The sequence below is a fragment of the Branchiostoma lanceolatum genome, chromosome 4, assembly GCF_035083965.1.
Source record: "Branchiostoma lanceolatum isolate klBraLanc5 chromosome 4, klBraLanc5.hap2, whole genome shotgun sequence".
Lineage (NCBI taxonomy): Eukaryota > Metazoa > Chordata > Leptocardii > Amphioxiformes > Branchiostomatidae > Branchiostoma > Branchiostoma lanceolatum.
This window is the reverse complement of record NC_089725.1, coordinates 26,671,462-26,688,189: the sequence shown is the minus strand read 5'-3', so window position 1 is coordinate 26,688,189 and position 16,728 is coordinate 26,671,462. Positions and strand designations below refer to the sequence as shown.

The window sequence follows — 16,728 nt, the reverse complement described above, 5'->3', positions numbered from 1 at the left end:
CGCGTCTTCACACAATGTAAATAAATGTTCAAGTATTCGGCACCAACAAAAGCAGTATTTCGAACGGACCCCATTCCCATTGAATATCACCAAAATTATCAAATAATTGCCTTTTATAGCTTTAAAGATATTTTTCACTCCAGTTACATCATGGTGTTGCAAATTGTACGTAACAAGGAGAAATCTTATGCAGCTTTCGTAGCGAATGTGCGGTAACAGATACCGCACCCTGTCTACCCCCATGATGCATTGCCTGCAATGGCTGACTGGGTCGGTCAGTGGTGATCTCTCTGGGTTGGAACGAAAACCAAGCGTTTATACCGATCTTGGTGAGTACGAGGCCCTCATATCATACAGAGAGTCGTATGGATATCTAGTTTATATTTCTACCAAAGCAGATTTTACGCAACTTGCTCTCTTTTTTGTTTTTAAAAGGCATATGTTATGGTAGCTTGTCGTTACCTGTTACTCATAGAGTCTCTGACTCTGAGCTCCAAAAAAGGCAGACCGGTCGCATATCGAGATGTCTGCAGCCGTGCACAGATGTGGTGTAAACGGATACAGAGCCTTGACGTCAGCTGTCAGACGTGTGAACGACTTGGTACAAGTGTGCCGCGGTCGGAATTGTTCTGTGCTAAACGTTCGTCTGTGGAATTCGTGCCTCTCCGACGCGGCTTCTCGCCGGGCCAGCCCACGGGATCATGCAGGAATGCACAACAGTATCAGACGTGCCTTGCTGTTCTGCACCCGCTCTTATCAAGGGGGTTTGGGATCGTCTGAGCCACGAATTTGTGTGGACTTTGAACCGGATTATGCATCTAGAACAACCCCCTTACACCCTAGTTCCCAACACTTTACTGCTCTGAGCTGATTGGTCCTCACACAAATTATGGTCATTTCCTGACCCAGGAATTTGATTACTTCATGCCACTGTTCCCAGACTGTTGCTAAAGATCATGTCAGGAATCATAGGGCAGTTACATCATTATAATGGCACCAATGAGGACATATCTGAAATGTACATGTAGAAACTGATACCATGGGACAGCGAGAAGTTATACCAGCCAGTGGCATGTTGACCTGTTGTCTGTCAGACATTAATCTTCAAGCAGATGTTCAAAGGCAGAATGACTATCGTAATGTTTCTCAAGCTACCATTTCCTGGAACACTGGACCCATGGATACTGTCTTGGCCCATAGAATGATGATAGATGCTGCCTTGGCTGATGTAACCATTTTGCCACGTTAGTCTGACATCCCAACATCGTTGCCAGGACAGTGCCACCAACTGGTGCTGACTGGGCACCGGGGTAGAGTCTTGCATGCTGTTAGGGTCAATGTGGTTACCACAATAGTAAAACATAAGGGTCAGAAACTGTACATATTATCCTGATGCTGGTAAAGTGATCTTATTTTCCCGCTCTTTGATCAATTTGTTAGTCAGCTGCTATTTTGGAACCATTCTGATAAAGCATCGGCACTTTTATGTATTGACTTCTTCCATTATAATCTATATCCTTTTGGCTTCTTGGTGTTATAGACGTAAAGAAACTATTGAGCAGCATCACTTCCTTGCATGTTGTTAAGAATGTTCTTGATATTGACCTCTACCCTAGGCTGTACCTAGATCTGGAAACTACTTCTCTACAAACGCTACAAGATGTCGGATGTACAGGAGACTGCACCCCCTGTCGTGTCCCCTGGGGACATGTCTAAGGAAGACAAGGAGGCGATGCTGAACCGCAAAATGGAGGCAATCAGAAGGAAAAACGAAGCCCTTCTCAAGAGACATCAGGTACCGCAAAGTTTTCAATTGTATGCACATCTCCATCAACATAAGCATATTTGATTTGGGGGATATTGCAGACCTGAGTTAGGGAGATGATATGTTCATGGGAAATATCCCCTTAAAGTTCGCACCCCCAGTCCTGCATTTTGGTGGCTCACCAGGTAGTTGACATGACCACTTGTAGAGTTTTTTTCCAGATGTCCAGCAGGTAAATGATTGTGCAAGAAGAAATTTTTGCAGTTTGCTTAGTCACGTTAGTGTATGATGTACACTAACACTGCATCACTGTGCAATGTCTGCTATATCTAGATATTGAGCATTGTTGTCATAACACAACTGTCTTCTTAAATGTCATTGATACTGTTAGGAAAAGGAAAACATATGGGGTTTCAGAATTGTGCATACTTGGTGATTAAAAGATGGAATCAAACTTAGCAGTAATGCACTCTGATATCTTATGTTAACTTCTTTTGTATCTGTTAAATCATCGTCATAAGGAAAGTCCATTCTAGTTAAAAAGAAAAGCTGGCTTTGTTTCTTTTTGGTTTCTTCTCACTCAGTCATCCTGCTTATCAGTCCTCAAAGAGATTTTCCCTACAGCAATATATAGAAGGCCAGCAACAAATAAGAAGGAACAGTGTGACAGCTGTTGGTACTTTTTTCCTCGTTACAGGAAGTGGAGGCTGATCGAAGGACTGCAGAAAAGACGGGCAGTTCCATTCCTGTTAAGGGGGGTGCAGCAGTGGTAGTCAGCCCCACCTCAAAGACTGCCGAGTTTCAGTTTCCTGAAGCCAACGAGAGAAGAAAACCTCAACCCAGAGGGACTCTTGTGAGTACAGCGTTATGAATCTGAAGACATCTTAACATAGAGACTACTTATCCAATTACTAAGGACTTTGATTGCTTGCACATGAAAAAAGTGGTGTATAAATCATCATCTCCCTGGATGCTTTGGAAGTTTCATAGACCAGAAGTGTATTATGGTCTCGGTTCGGAGTTTTTTTTTTAAATTCGGGGCCGACCTGACTCGTTCCCAGAAAGGCAATAGCGCTTTTCCAAACATCCCTTTTCGGCCGATTCAATGTTTCTGATGGATAGGGGTGACTTATCTTCGAACGACAGACGAATTTGATATTTTCTGTAGAAACGTCATTTTTAGTGAAAACCGTCACTAAAAGCAATTTTCATCCCCAAAACTGCTATTTTTAGGGCATTCTTCCAAGGCCGCTGGAAGGAAAATAAAAGTTTTCCCAGGATAATGACTGATATGGAAATAAAGGTCATCATTCTGTCTGTGCAATTAGGAAAAATGAAAAAAATCGTGAGGATACGTTTTCCGCAATCCCCGATGGTGCGAAACCACGCAAAACGCACATAGAACGCACGATTCGGGTAATCAGGCGACAAAGCCGCGTTACCGTCATCGCGCACTAATACCAGGAAGTACCCGCGGACGACCAAAACTCGGAAACCGTAAAACGCTACGAAGATCGGGTTTTTCAGGAAATATAAAAGATAACGCACTGCTATAGCGATAGCCGAAAAATCGGGAGCCAAAACTAACGAGAAAACCTAGGATTTGCGTCTTATCTTCACGCACTACTTAGGTCCTTGGTCAAAACAATTCCGAACCGGAACCTTAAGACCACCGTAAAGCCATGACCTTTCCCATGATATGCAGTTGTCATGGTGATACAGTAATTTACCTTCATCAAGAAGGTTATATTTTAGGTGCCATCTGTGGGTTGATTTCATCTGACCCTTACTCATCCCTCATGACCTCACTGAAAAGTGGCCTGCAGGCCAATTTGAGCTTCTCATGAATAAACAAAGATTCAAACATAAACAGCATAAGAAGCTGTGGATGGATGATGATGGAGCAGTGTGTGGATAGGTGTCAAAAAATAAAAACCAAGTTTGATTATTGGCCTCCTAGCGGCTTTCTATGGTACTGGACCGGATGAGAATGTCCAGTTTTACATATTTTGTGTTTATTATACAGGACGACCAAGATGGGCATGACAGAATAGACAGGAGAGGGCCACCAAGAGGGCGTGGTCGGGGGAGAGGGGGGCCAAGGGGAGACTTCCCTCCCAAGTCCCCAGGCACGCAACGGATACCCAAAGAACAGAGGGAAACCAGAGAGCAATGGAAGCCCCGAGAACAGAGGGAACCCAGAGGTCCCAGGGAGTCTCCACGAGCTCCTAAGGATTCCTATCCCCCTAAGTCACCAGGACAGCCCAGAGGCCCGGGCACGGGAAGGGGCAGGGGGCGTGAGAGGAGGGAGGGGAGGGAGGGGGGCGGTAGCGGTGGCAGAGAAGACACAAAAGCTAAGGTATGGGGTTTTCTGTCATTATTATTGATTCAACCTACAATTCAATTTGTTAGACCCTGCTAACAGTATGATGTATGAACTGAGCCTAGGTCTAGGACTCACTGTTTGTCTTACCTTATAGCTGTTCTCACAGTTTTAAAGAGGTCAATTGCTTGATGTAGTACGAGTTGTTGCACTCCTGTTTCCTACACAAATGACCTTTTGGTGCTAAATTGCAAAAATTACGAAATTGGTGCAAAATGTTTCGTAGGAGTGGGAGGAGAAGAGGAAGAAGAACATTGAGCAGATGGAGGAGGAGCTGAGACTTATGTCTGAGCTGGAGCTGGAAGGAAAGGTATGACTGTCTTTTTATTGCTTCTACTGACATGTCTTACCAGTGCAATGGCCGAGTGGGTAGAGTGTTCGCCTTGCATACGGTAGGTCGTGAGTTCGAACCCCGGCCGGGTCATACCAAAGACTCTAAAAATGGTACATACTGCTTTCTCTGCTTGATTAGCACTCAGCATTTGGGAAAGAGTATGGCAGTTAAACACACACCACTACCAGTGGACTAGCCCCCTGCTGTAGTGACTTGCACAAAGTTGTGTGGCCCAAGGGCTTTGGAACCGGAGATGGGCGCTGCCTTATGCACCTTTCGGTGCGGGAAGGACATTAACTTTTAACTTTAACTGACATGTCTTTGGTGACAAGAATGAAGTTGACTGCTCAAAAAGAATACAGTCAAAGCTGCCCCAAAAGACCACTTAGGAGACTGATAGAATTTGGGGACTGATAAAAATTTGGTCTATGTGGACAGGTAGTCACTATAGACAGGATTCTCCATCCTTGTGCCAATGACTCAATGGGGAAAATTATCTATAGGATCACCAAAAAGTGTTCACATTGGCCAAGTGTAGAGATGGTCACTTGTACAGGTTTGACTGTAAATTCATGTTTGGACTGTTAACCATGCTCTGATGCTCCGTAGCTGTGACATCATCAACATGATCTCTCTCTCTCTCTCTGATCAGAGGCTGCGCCACTTCCTTGACGACCCCAGAAGGCAGGGCCCCCTCCCCGAGGCAGTGGAGGACCGACACCAGGGCAGCCGACGCAGCGCAATGAACTGGGGAGGGAAGGACTTCGACGGTGTGAAGCACGGTATAGAGCAGCTGAAGAAACAACAGAAACAGGTATGGATCTATGGCTGTGTGTATGTACAGTGATTTATTTGGTATGGGAGAGAAAGCAATGCCAGTTGTGGTTGTAATGTAATCAAAAGTTTTACTGTATTACAACCCTCGGGCAACAAGACAAGCAGGGTAACATTTTTTTAAACGAGTCTGCTCTGTACATGGCCTGAAAACCACTTCTGAGCACTGAACTGAACTAGTTTTGAAGGGTTGTATCGGTAGGGCAACTGTTGTCAACACTTGTCAGGGGGAGACAGGGCTGTCTCCAGCTTTGAATTTTTTCCGTCCCACTCATTGTTTGGGAGCCCATATTTTTGATTTTCAATGTTGAATCTGTCATTCTAGGCTTCCAAAAATACATTTTCATCAGTTTATAAAATTGATATTTTTGGACCGACAGAGTTGAATTTTTTTCCGTCCTAACAAGCAAATTTTCGTCTTGGGACGGAAGGACGAGTCCTGGAGACAGCCCTGGGGGGAAAGTTCCATAATTTTGCAGTTCGTGGAGAGAAGCTGTCGAGTAATTGTTGACCCCTCATTTTTTCAGGGTCGATACCACCAACGGGGCTCTAGAGACAAGATGGACATGACCTTGTCCATGACAGGAAGAGAGAGGAAGGAGTACGAGGACTGGAGACAGGAGAGGGAACGTATCGACCGTGAGCGTCTGGAGAGACACAGGACGGCGGGAGGGGAGTGGAAGAGGGAGTGGGACCAGGAGAAACTGGATGGGTAGGTTGATTTTCACTTGTGAAAGGAAACTAGTTCTGTGTCTGTAATGTTTTTTTTCTTGTGACTAATATGCATTTGAAAGTTATTTGAAAATGGCAGATGGTAAGATTAGGTATTGTGAAGGAAAGGGAAACAATAAATGATCTTTAAAGCTTGAAGATCCATCTGTGTTGGTAGGAATCATTCTGAAGCAGATTGTTGAACTAAACACAAAAATTGGACTTACCGGTGTCATAATTTTTTGACTGTCCAATGTCATAGAAGTGGTGGATACAAAGACTGGAGTTAGACAGTCAAATATTTTAGGAAGGTGAATGTTTGTGTTGGAAATTGAGGGATTTGTGCCGATTCCTCTTCTACAGGAATGTGGAACCTGCAGACGTCCTGGCCCCCTCCCAGCCCACCCTTGGCGCCTGGATCGAAACCAGCAGTCGGCAGAGAGGTGAGGTCTGCAGGGAGTAGTGCACTGCCAGTAATCTCTCACTGTATCCTGGTGACCCTCCACTCCATGCCTTCCTACTTGTGCATGCTCCTCCTTTTCCCTCAACCTCCCTACCCAATTGCATTGAATTGTGACAAAAATAGATGTACATAGTACTCTATTGCAATTGCTTTTGTTTAAAATGTATTCCTGCACTGCTTGCCCATCGCTGCTTGTTATGTAGAATCATTGCTGTTGTATGCATCTGACTGTTACTGATGAAATGACAGCAAAGAATGGCTGTGTTATTTGTTAGTGTAGATTTCACAATTGCTACTCAGTGTCCAGTACACCACTCTGTACACCTCTGTTGCACATACTTTCTTGCTTCTGTAAATTTGCTTGTCATCTTACATCATTTGTTAATCCAACCATGACATCAGCCAATGCAATTTTTTTAAGTCTTCACGAGGGACTATGTGTGTATCTAGGCTTGTATGAACTGCATTTTCAATCAGATGGAAGACTACCTGCATTGCTTCAAATTCATTACTAGTGTGACTGGTAGTTGTGATGTGCGATTTATTACGAATTTTCTTCAAGCAGTTGTTTCAATAAAGTTTGTTTAAAGTCTTCAGATCTATTTTTAGTAGTTACTCAACGGTTTGTTTATTCTGTGTGCTCACTAGTTTCACCGTCACTCAAAATAACGTAATTTAGATTCTACAAGTTTGACAGGCCTTGAAGTGAGAGATATATATCACAACTTGCATGACTGTAAGTCTGTAACACTACCTATCCCGGAACACCCTTTACCAACCATTGACAGCTTGCAATCTTTCTGTGCATTGTTTTCTTGGAAGTTTTAATGGAAATGTTAACTGTGCTTCATTGTAATACTAAGCTACAAGCAACTGGAATTATCCTTCAGCTTTTAACATTTAGATTGTAAAGCAGTGTAGAGCTGTAGAAAATAAAGCCAGTAGGAATTAATTTTGTTTAAAATAATTAAGTACTTATTTCCATTCCATATGCTTAAGATTGATATGCGGTTTCATCCCGGAATGCTGTATTTTACCCCATGGCTTTATCCCACAAAATAACACCTCATGTGCTGGAGACTCACAGCGGCTGATGCTAATGCTTTTATTTTTGTTGCATGTTGCTGTCATGACAGATACAGATTTTGAGGAAGGTAAACCCCAACTTTTTATGTTTTTACGCATGTGTTTCTAGAACATTCCATCCTTATGTTTGCATCAACTTCAAGTAATGTTTTAACTGTAGTACATAGCTTGCATGCTTTTTAGATGCTTTGACTGCTTGATATCTTTCAGATGCTTTAAAAATGCTTCATAGAATACATCTAACGAATACACAAAGAGTATGAAATGTGAACATGTATTTAGCAGATGATACTCATGACAATAACAATGTATATCATGGCCCTAACTCAAGTTGATTGTGGGTTGGCCTTACATGTGTATATTGTGAATGAAGGGTTTTGACTTGTTTGATAGGTGGGAAAAGGATAGGCAGCGGCCGCTTCCCTGCAGCAGACACTATTCAGCCAAGGAGACCTGAGCGAGAGAGAAAAGGTGACCAATTGATGCTAAGTCTCTTGAAAATCTTATTGTAGTGTATGGTAGGTGTAGTTTTTGGTGTTAATTTGACAAAAGAGAAAGTTGATAAAGGAATCTCCAAGTTCAGTTTTGCAGAATTGCAAATCTTGTTGCTGTGCAGTTCTTGGGGGGAGACGTTAAATCTTTAGTCCTGTTAAAGAGGATCTTCAGACGTCAACCCCATGCATGCTAGAAACCCAACCCACTTATCAAGAAGAATTCGTGTGACCTGGTGTGCTGGATTCTTGGGGACATTAGTTTTATTACAGGCTCATACCTGGTCTCTTGCCCCTTTATGATCAATAACCAAATTGTTATTTTCTGGATCAGGAGACAGATTTGAGGACGGAGAGGGTCGCAGAAAGCAGCGGCGCCGCACCAGGTCCCTGAAGGGCGACAAGGCGGAGAAGGCTGCAGCTGAGGGCCTGACTGTCACTGTGCACGGGGAGAGCCGTAAAGTGGAGAACAACAAGGAAAACAACAGCGAGCAACCTGAGTTGCCGCAGGAGACACCAAACGTACCCATGGAGGAAGCTGTGACAGAAGACAACGGCCGCGCTAACAACAATAACAACAACAATCGATTCAGGCCCATTTCTCCCCTGGCGATGCCCTCCACCCGCGAGCCGCCGTCCCCGACCAACCCGATGTCCCCCACCTCCCCGCTGGAGCTGAGGACGCCTCCGGACCATGTCCACGTGGCGGACTGGGCGGTGGAGATGGGGGAGAGCGGCAGCGGCAGTCTGTCCGGGGACTGGGGGGACGTCCAGCAGGAGCAGGGCTACCCTCCGGACGAGCGAATGGACTCCCCGTATGCTGAGGACGAGGAGGGGCAGGAGTTTCATGACTGTGAGGATGATATTGTGGAGAAGACTGTCGAGGAGCCCAAGCCACAAAGAGTGGTAAGGATCTGGCTATTGGTTGTCATGTTGGCTCTTCTTAGACACTTCTGTATTAGCTGCATCTATTTAATACAGTTTAATTAAGCATTTTGATAATTTCCACTTGATGCTCCAATTGGAAGTGTCCAGTTGGAAATAGATATAGAAAGTTAAATTCATTATAGTAAAAACTTAAGGACACTGATTTTGACAATCATTACTACACCAAGTGATTCCATGTTTTGTGTTCGTTAAGTGATTCCATGTTTTGTGTTCGTTAAGTGATTCCATGTTTTTGTTTGTTCAGGATTGCAGAAGACGACACAGAACAGGGTCGGGGAGTGACTCGGCACCAGAGCAGGGTGCCGGTGGGCAGGATGTCAGTACAGAAGTGCCTTCCAAAGATGACCACGATGCCCTTACCCCAGTGGAGGACAGCAGTGTGGGAGCAAAAGCTCCTGAAAACTCAGACGTATCATCACGTAAGTCTTTCAAGGAAATGTCTGAACTGGAGGTACCGATGCTGAACATGTACAAATGTGAAATTTTTTAATGACACTCTCCCAAACTGAGACAATCCAATCTAGATTTTGTATATTGTTACATTGTGTAATGATTGTTGATATTCATTTTTATGTTGGTCCTCGTACTGGTTTATCCAGGGATCGTGCACTGATGAAGTCCATGGCTGTGAAATTCATCACTTTTACAGATGAATTCTAGTTCTATGGTGGTGAGGGGACAGCTATTGAATTCATCATTTTCGGTTCCTCTTTAGGAAATAGCTTTAGAATGTGATGTGACGGAGTGATTGTGTCTTTTCAGCTTCCGATTCAGTCAGCACATCTGAAGAAGTAACACCTACTAACCAGGAGGCGCCTGCAATACCATCCTCCCTGGTACAGCTGGCTGAAAAAGACACAGCTGTGAAAGCTGCAGAAAGTCCGGCGACTATATCCGAACCAGCAGCAACCTTGAAAGCTGAAGAAAGTCCAGTGACTGTAGCTGAACCAGCAACATCTGTGGAAGCTGAAGAAACTCCAGTGCCTGTAGCTGAACCGGCAACATCTGTGGAAGTTGAAGAAAGTCCAGCGACTGTAATTGAACCGGAAGCAACGGTGAAAGCTGAAGAAAGTCCTGTGGCAGTACCTGAAGCAACGACGAAGGCTGAAGAAATTCCAGCGACTGTAGCTGAACCAGCAGAACATACATCTGAGGAAGTGAAAATTGTGACAACAGAGACAGGGGAAGCTGAAAAAGAAAAGTGTCCAACAGAATCAACAGATGAAGCTTCCACCACTGCAGAGGAGCAAGAAAGTGAGTTGTCTCTATTGGTTTTGATTTCCTTTAATTCTTTGAAACCAGAGTACAGTGATGGATTTATTTTGTTCTTTGACAATTGAATTAATGTCTGTGGTATAACTTTTAAGAGCAATCCAGTTGTGGATAAGTTGATGTAACATAACCTGCTGTCTATGCGTGCCTGTGAAGCTGCTGTGTTGACTGAACTGAAGGGCAGTTATACCAGCTATAGAATCTGCTCAGCTGATGGTAATTTTCCAGATGGCGCAAAGAATATCTTCCATTCTACCAGATTTCCCAACTGTATTCTCCTCTTTGACAATACTGCTTCCTCCTACTGGTCATGTCATTACCCACTGTCCTGTCTGTCATAATCAGGGGACTCTTCAGATGAAAGGGAGGGAGAGAGTACCCCTCCCACCCTGGAACCCAGTTTCTCTGACTGTGAGTTCCCCCTCTCTGACGCTGAGTCCAGCTCAGGTGCCATCAACATCAGTGACTATAACACTGTTGCTTACACCAAGAAGACTTCTCCGTAGCAGTAAATGCATGTTGGTGGTAGCTGCATGAGGTACCATCCACGTCCTTGTGTTTGCCGGATAGGACACGGCGTGACTAGTAGTGGCTACCTATCCTCATGTAGTGAGGAAATCACCTCCCATCACTACATGTGGCCCTAGTGCTTTACAGTGTTGGTGCTTTCATTTGTTGGTAGAGGGCTGTTGTGCAATAAAGTAGTTTGCTGTGTTTGTATTTCCTTGTGCATCCATACCATACTCGCATCCTTCATCACTTGGCACTTCTTTTCCATGGTTTTGTGCATTACAGTATGATGTTGTTCAGTATAACAGAGTGGACTCATTCCTCAGCTAACCGACATCTATCGCACAGCAGACCGGTCTGACAGGCTGAATTAAAGTTCTAAACAGGTACTGTGCAGCTCCAGATGTCTCACTGAGGATTGACTGCGGTGCGATAAATGTCGGTTGGCTGAGTAATAAGTCCACTCTACTTTATAATACAATGTTGTTCAGTTTTGTTGCATGGTGTGATATAGAACTAGAAAAAAAGTACCCTATGTACTCCATGTGAACTTCATTGTCTTGAACAAAATTACCTGAAATTACATGTACCTGGTGACAATTAAGTGACCATTCAGCTTGCAAGTCTTGCTGAGGTGGAAAATTTCCCTTTCATTTCACCAGATGAACAGAGACTGTGCTGTACAAAACCTAGCTACCCTTATTGACCATTGCTCCATGTATGCCATACGTACATACACATGCATGTGACAATGGTGAATCTAGGAACGACTCGACAAGAGGGAGTGGGAAGTCTGAACCACACTTCCACAGAGCACATCTTTGGCCTTTTAGAATAAACCACTTTTCACCATTCTGCACTTTGCCTCAAAATGTATGCTTAGGAATAAGATTCTTGTCCATTGCACTGCTGTGTCTCTAATAGTGTACACAGCAGGTATAAAATTGTCATGAACTTAGTCATATTTTAACCTTTCTTTCCAGAGAATGGATAGTGGTGATGTAAGCAGAGACTGGAGACCACTGCTGCAAAACTGTATTTCTAGCAAAAATAGGACACCTCTGTGGACAAAAAGTATTTCTGCTGTTGTAGAGAAAAGAAAAAATGAACATGTATTACTCTGTACAGACAAGGGAATTCTGCACAACTTCACCACAAGCCATAATGCTACCCAGGTCTGCGCTTTTTGCCATTCTGATAATGAAATGAAACAATGAAGTAAAGTGGTGTTGCTGAAACAGTGGCAGCTAGAATTCACAGACACCGTGAAACAGAAGTCACAGCCACACCTATCTTTGTCTCACACTGTTTGAAATGGAAAGTATGGTGATTTATGTTTTAGTAGACTCAGAATGTAACAGACTGAGTAGACATGTACATGGAGGTATTAAATTGATGGACTAGAAGCTTTTTGAATCTTGAGTGCCAAGTGAAATACAAAAATAGATGGTGTAGCACCAAAAAAGGTAACAGCCTAGGCTGCTGTCAATCTCACTAGGACAATTAAGCCTGTCTTTGAACTTGTCTTGCAAAGTGGTTACAATGCAGTAAGGTGAACATGGTTATGTATATGTTTATGAATGCCTTTTGTCATGTGTGAAGTTGAGTGTTTAAGTGTCATGCAACTCAAATCATGTGTCAACCTGTATGTTAATATTCAAGCTGTCATAGAATGAAATGACAACATATTTGATTAAAGTAATGACATTGGAATACTCGTGCAGCTATTTATTCGATTATAATCAATTTTAGTGCAAATGCATGCACCTGGTACAAATTGAAATAGTACCAAGTGTAAAGTGATAATTGGTACATTATCTATCTATTGTATTTTTCTAGTGATAACTAGTATTAGCAGCTTTTAAAGAAAATTTAAAAAATGAGCAGTTTTTCATTGACCAATAACTGATGGTAATATAGCCAATTTAACTTATATACAATAGCATTTGTTTGGTTTTTACTTGACTATTCTTGGAACTTTAAGAGTATTTAGATGTGTGAGTTGTATACCAACATGCATTTTTAATGGGTGCATATTTTAGAGATTTTAATGAATAATACTGTCATACTATTACCCCTGTTACTTCTATGCCTTGTTCTACTGTGATATAGATGGTTTTGCTGTAAAGATTGGAGCTCATGGCCAGACAGTACCAGATTTACCATAAGTTGGTAGCTGGATAATGTTATACATGTGTACTATACACTGTACATATCTGTCAGCCAGTCTGTGCACCTTAACTGGTAAATCCAAGCAAGGAGGCTCATGTCAGCCTGGACAGCAACTCCCTATGACATGATTAAACTACTGTAAGTCTTGAAACTTTTGTGTTGGTTTTATTTTCGCTGTGACCTCTCCACCGAAAATTCATATGAATATGTCTCCCTTGTTTTACTACTGTACTTCAGAATTGTTTCAACCATGAATTTAAAACACTGCAAAAAATCTTTGTCTTCAATATGGTGAAATAAAACAACCACGAACGTTAAAGAATTTACAGTACTATTAAAAGACACAATAGCACCTCATGAATGGAGGAATTTAATGGAATGTAGATCATGTTTGGAAATGGGTTGAGAATCCAGAATGTGAGCTTGCTTAACTATATGTACTATGAATATGTTCTGTAGGAACATTAAGATGGGACAATACTAGTTTTATTGTTGTACATTTGATTTTTGTGAATGTATAGATTTTGCACTATGCTTTTATTTACCATGCACTGATGTTTGTTTGGAAGCTCCTAGAGGATATTTTATCATAAGGTACCATGACATGCTGTTACCAGCAGTCACTGGTTTCAGTAGAGCTAGCGATTTTCTAATGAATTTAACCACGGTTGCAAGGGATGATGATGATGGTGATTATGATAACTGAATAAATTAGTCACAACCTGTGACACAGAATTATATTGTTTCTTTTTTGTCATTTTGCTGGTCCAAAATTTCTTGGAAATTACAGAACACTCCGCTATACGCTCCATTATACGCAATACACACAGTTATAACTGCCATATAAACATTTTATTTTAATACTTGTTTTTAAACCTTTCTAACAGTAGAGGTACAGTAGATGCTTCAGAGTTTGACATGACTTGTTTAATGTGTGCATTGATGATAATTGAACAACACAACAGTGCTCTAGTCATCATTGATATCTGCAGGAGAAGGTTTAGATAAGGTGCGTAACATAGAAGACAAGAGTGAGACAAATATCTCAAGGTACAAAGCATTCAAATACAAACAGCTCATACATGTATATATTCGCACAGTAGTCATCTTGTTGACAATAACAGGTGGTAACATTTAATATCAAACTATAGAGTCCTTCAGATAATTGCAAGTATACAATTTCAAACAAACGGACACAGCGCCATCAATATGATTATTGTTAACATCTATCGTGCATTCTGACCCAGCCAGAATTCCATGAGACAAATAAGCATAATAGTGTATAAAGTGGCTCCGGATATATTCCTGTTCTGAAGGAAAATATCTCACAGACCCGACATAATGTGAACACGATATATTTTTTAGTTCGTTCATTATGAAGACATAGTTCACTGTGCGATCTCTCCTGCGTCAGATCACAGTGTCTCTATTCAAATGTGAGTTCCTGCAGCGTGCTTGTTAACGGCACGACGCAGACATAAGTACCATTAGGCCTAGGACGCAGCATAACTAGATCTTACTCCGTTGTGGACATTATCAGCCGGTGTTGGAGTAGTATTCGTACTGCGTCATGTCAGGCGAACTACATGTATATCCCAGCCTGGTGAGATATGTGGAATTATTAAAATCGATGTAAATCATTTTTGGATCAGGATTGGTGAGTACAGTGACAAGCTGAAGAAATTGTGCGCCGTGAAGCGCTTTGACACTAATTACACTGTGTCGTACACAGTCATTCCTACAGAAAGTCACAACACATTAAGACAGCTGATATGAAGGGAAAAAACACAATCTCATGATATATCAGCAACGTCATCATTATAGGCTTCGTGGAAGGTGTTTTGACATCGCCAAGTGCAATTTCAGTGGATTACGCACCGTTTTCTGATACCTTATCACCAGACACAGTATAGCCCGCTATGTCAAAAAACTTGGCGGCAGCCATCAGAACAGAATAGCAGTAACAAAATAATAAAAGCAGCAAAAATATCAAAACGCCGCCCACGATAACAACAATGGAGGCTCAGAAACATACATATTGTTTGACACTGTCTCCCATGTTCCTCTAATGTACTTCGACAAAATGAAGCGTGAAGGCCAGCTAGAGGGGTCAAAGCAGACACTGATGACGCGGCAAAACATCAATAGTCCTCCGTACGTTCCAGAGTGCGATGGTGTATTCGGCAGAGACTAATGAGTTGAGTGGTTTCAATCAGCGCGTGGCACAATCGACAGGTAATGTCCGAGCGATGTGGGTCGTGCATACAGCTGCGCTGATTACCGGTAATGGATCCGTCCAGGAAACGCTGCCATGCAAGGAGATTCCGGGATGATGTTTCATCCACGAGGCAGCAGCAAAGTCGTTAGTTATAAAGGGTGATGGATGCTGGAACATCGGTGGACATAGCTGGAGATTAGAGAGGCTAAAATCACATCCTGTCTCTTGTTATAAGCTTCATTCTCTGGGAAAACAAATCACACGAGAAAAACATCAATGTTTTCAGTACCACGCGCATCATGCTAGGAGAATAATCAGAAAATGTCCATGAAGCGTTTGCTTTCTGTAATCACATTGTTAAGGTAATGACACCTGTCATGTGCCGGTGCTTGATTTGACCTCTTACTGATCTTTATAGACGTTGCTACAGTACACAATCACACATTGCCAATACTGTTTCTGCTTGCTCAAAATTGGCGTTACTGAAGATAGGAATAAAGATATCCTACCGTGGAGCCTGGGCTGTGAAACAAATCATGCCGAACTGAAGACCGTGTCGTTGCCGTTTGTCTGTGCGATGCTCTGCGGTGTCCCTATCCAGAAGAAGCTATAGTAAATAGCCAAAATGATAGCAGCAAGGGACACGAAAAACACGTAGGCAAAGACAGTGGCGAGCCGCATCCACTTCTTGTTGGTCTTGCTGGCTATTTTCTCTTTCCTACCGGAGTTGGAAGCAGCGTTGTTGTCGGGGGCCACTGGGCGGATGATGGGGAGAGGTGGGGCGCCATGCTTGTGTGACAGTTTGTTAGCCATGGACTCTCCCTCCGCCGGTGGAGGGGCCTCCTGCTTCATCTTTGGGCGCTGCGTCGTGACTGTTACCGTGGAACAAACCGTAGATGGTAAATGCTCTATGTCTCCTCTGGAGGTTCTGTGCAATGTTGCAATGGCGTGAAATGTGCGTGGCGAACTGATAATCTGTGCCGGCACCGGCGCTGCGTTTGATAGAAATGGAGTGCGATCTGCGTTAAGAGCCCCGCAGCGTTGAATTAATATTCATAGACCTGGCGAGCACTGCTCTTTATCATAGCCGAGGTTGGCGTGTAAGTACATGTAGTACGTTGCGGACGCGTGATCCGATGGGACACAGAATTGTTGAGAGTGGGATTCGCACGAAGTTGAATTAATTCATTCTGGATTGTTTGATTAACAAAGCGTGTGATGCATATAAGGTTATCTTGTCCGATCCACATCGATTAAAGTCATCATTTTCCATAGAATTCGTCATCAATGGTTTAGGAAAACTGCGGTGATTATTTTTCATCCCATAAGCGAGTCCATTGACATCACAGTGATATAGAGTCGGTATATATATCTATATATCTATATATCTATATATAGATATAGATAGATAGATAGATAGATAGATAGATATGGATAGATAGATAGATAGATAGATAGATAGATAGATAGATAGATAGATAGATAGATAGATAGATATTATCATTTCTAATATGGAGCGTTGCTACTTTAAGGGTTATTGC

General features: G+C 42.7%; 1 protein-coding gene across 5 annotated transcripts; it reads left to right on the top strand.

The window, feature by feature from the left end:
• Nucleotides 1–209: 209 nt before the first annotated feature.
• Nucleotides 210–13,707, top strand: LOC136433735 (coiled-coil domain-containing protein 9-like). Of its 5 annotated transcripts, none has more exons than XM_066426200.1 (15): nucleotides 210–329; nucleotides 1,617–1,795; nucleotides 2,463–2,618; nucleotides 3,792–4,124; nucleotides 4,375–4,458; nucleotides 5,135–5,296; nucleotides 5,844–6,028; nucleotides 6,391–6,470; nucleotides 7,627–7,644; nucleotides 7,970–8,047; nucleotides 8,402–8,973; nucleotides 9,260–9,434; nucleotides 9,778–10,269; nucleotides 10,633–10,698; nucleotides 11,781–13,707. In XM_066426200.1, coding segments are annotated over exons 2-15 (2,538 nt in total). In that variant the 5' UTR covers nucleotides 210–329; nucleotides 1,617–1,660; the 3' UTR covers nucleotides 11,783–13,707. The 5 variants fall into 5 exon arrangements, with proteins under 5 accessions (XP_066282297.1, XP_066282295.1, XP_066282294.1 ...); XM_066426198.1 differs by having other exon boundaries at nucleotides 10,633–10,805; XM_066426197.1 differs by having other exon boundaries at nucleotides 10,633–10,825.
• Nucleotides 13,708–16,728: the final 3,021 nt, after the last annotated feature.

Excerpts from the sequence above, each read along its gene's own strand:
- LOC136433735 (XM_066426198.1), top strand. The coding sequence starts at position 1,661 with ATGTCGGATGTACAGGAGACTGCACCCCCTGTCGTGTCCCCTGGGGAC. Across the intron at positions 4,125-4,374 it reads GAGAAGACACAAAAGCTAAG|GAGTGGGAGGAGAAGAGGAA; the intron begins GTATGGGGTTTT and ends AATGTTTCGTAG. Across the intron at positions 5,297-5,843 it reads TGAAGAAACAACAGAAACAG|GGTCGATACCACCAACGGGG; the intron begins GTATGGATCTAT and ends TCATTTTTTCAG.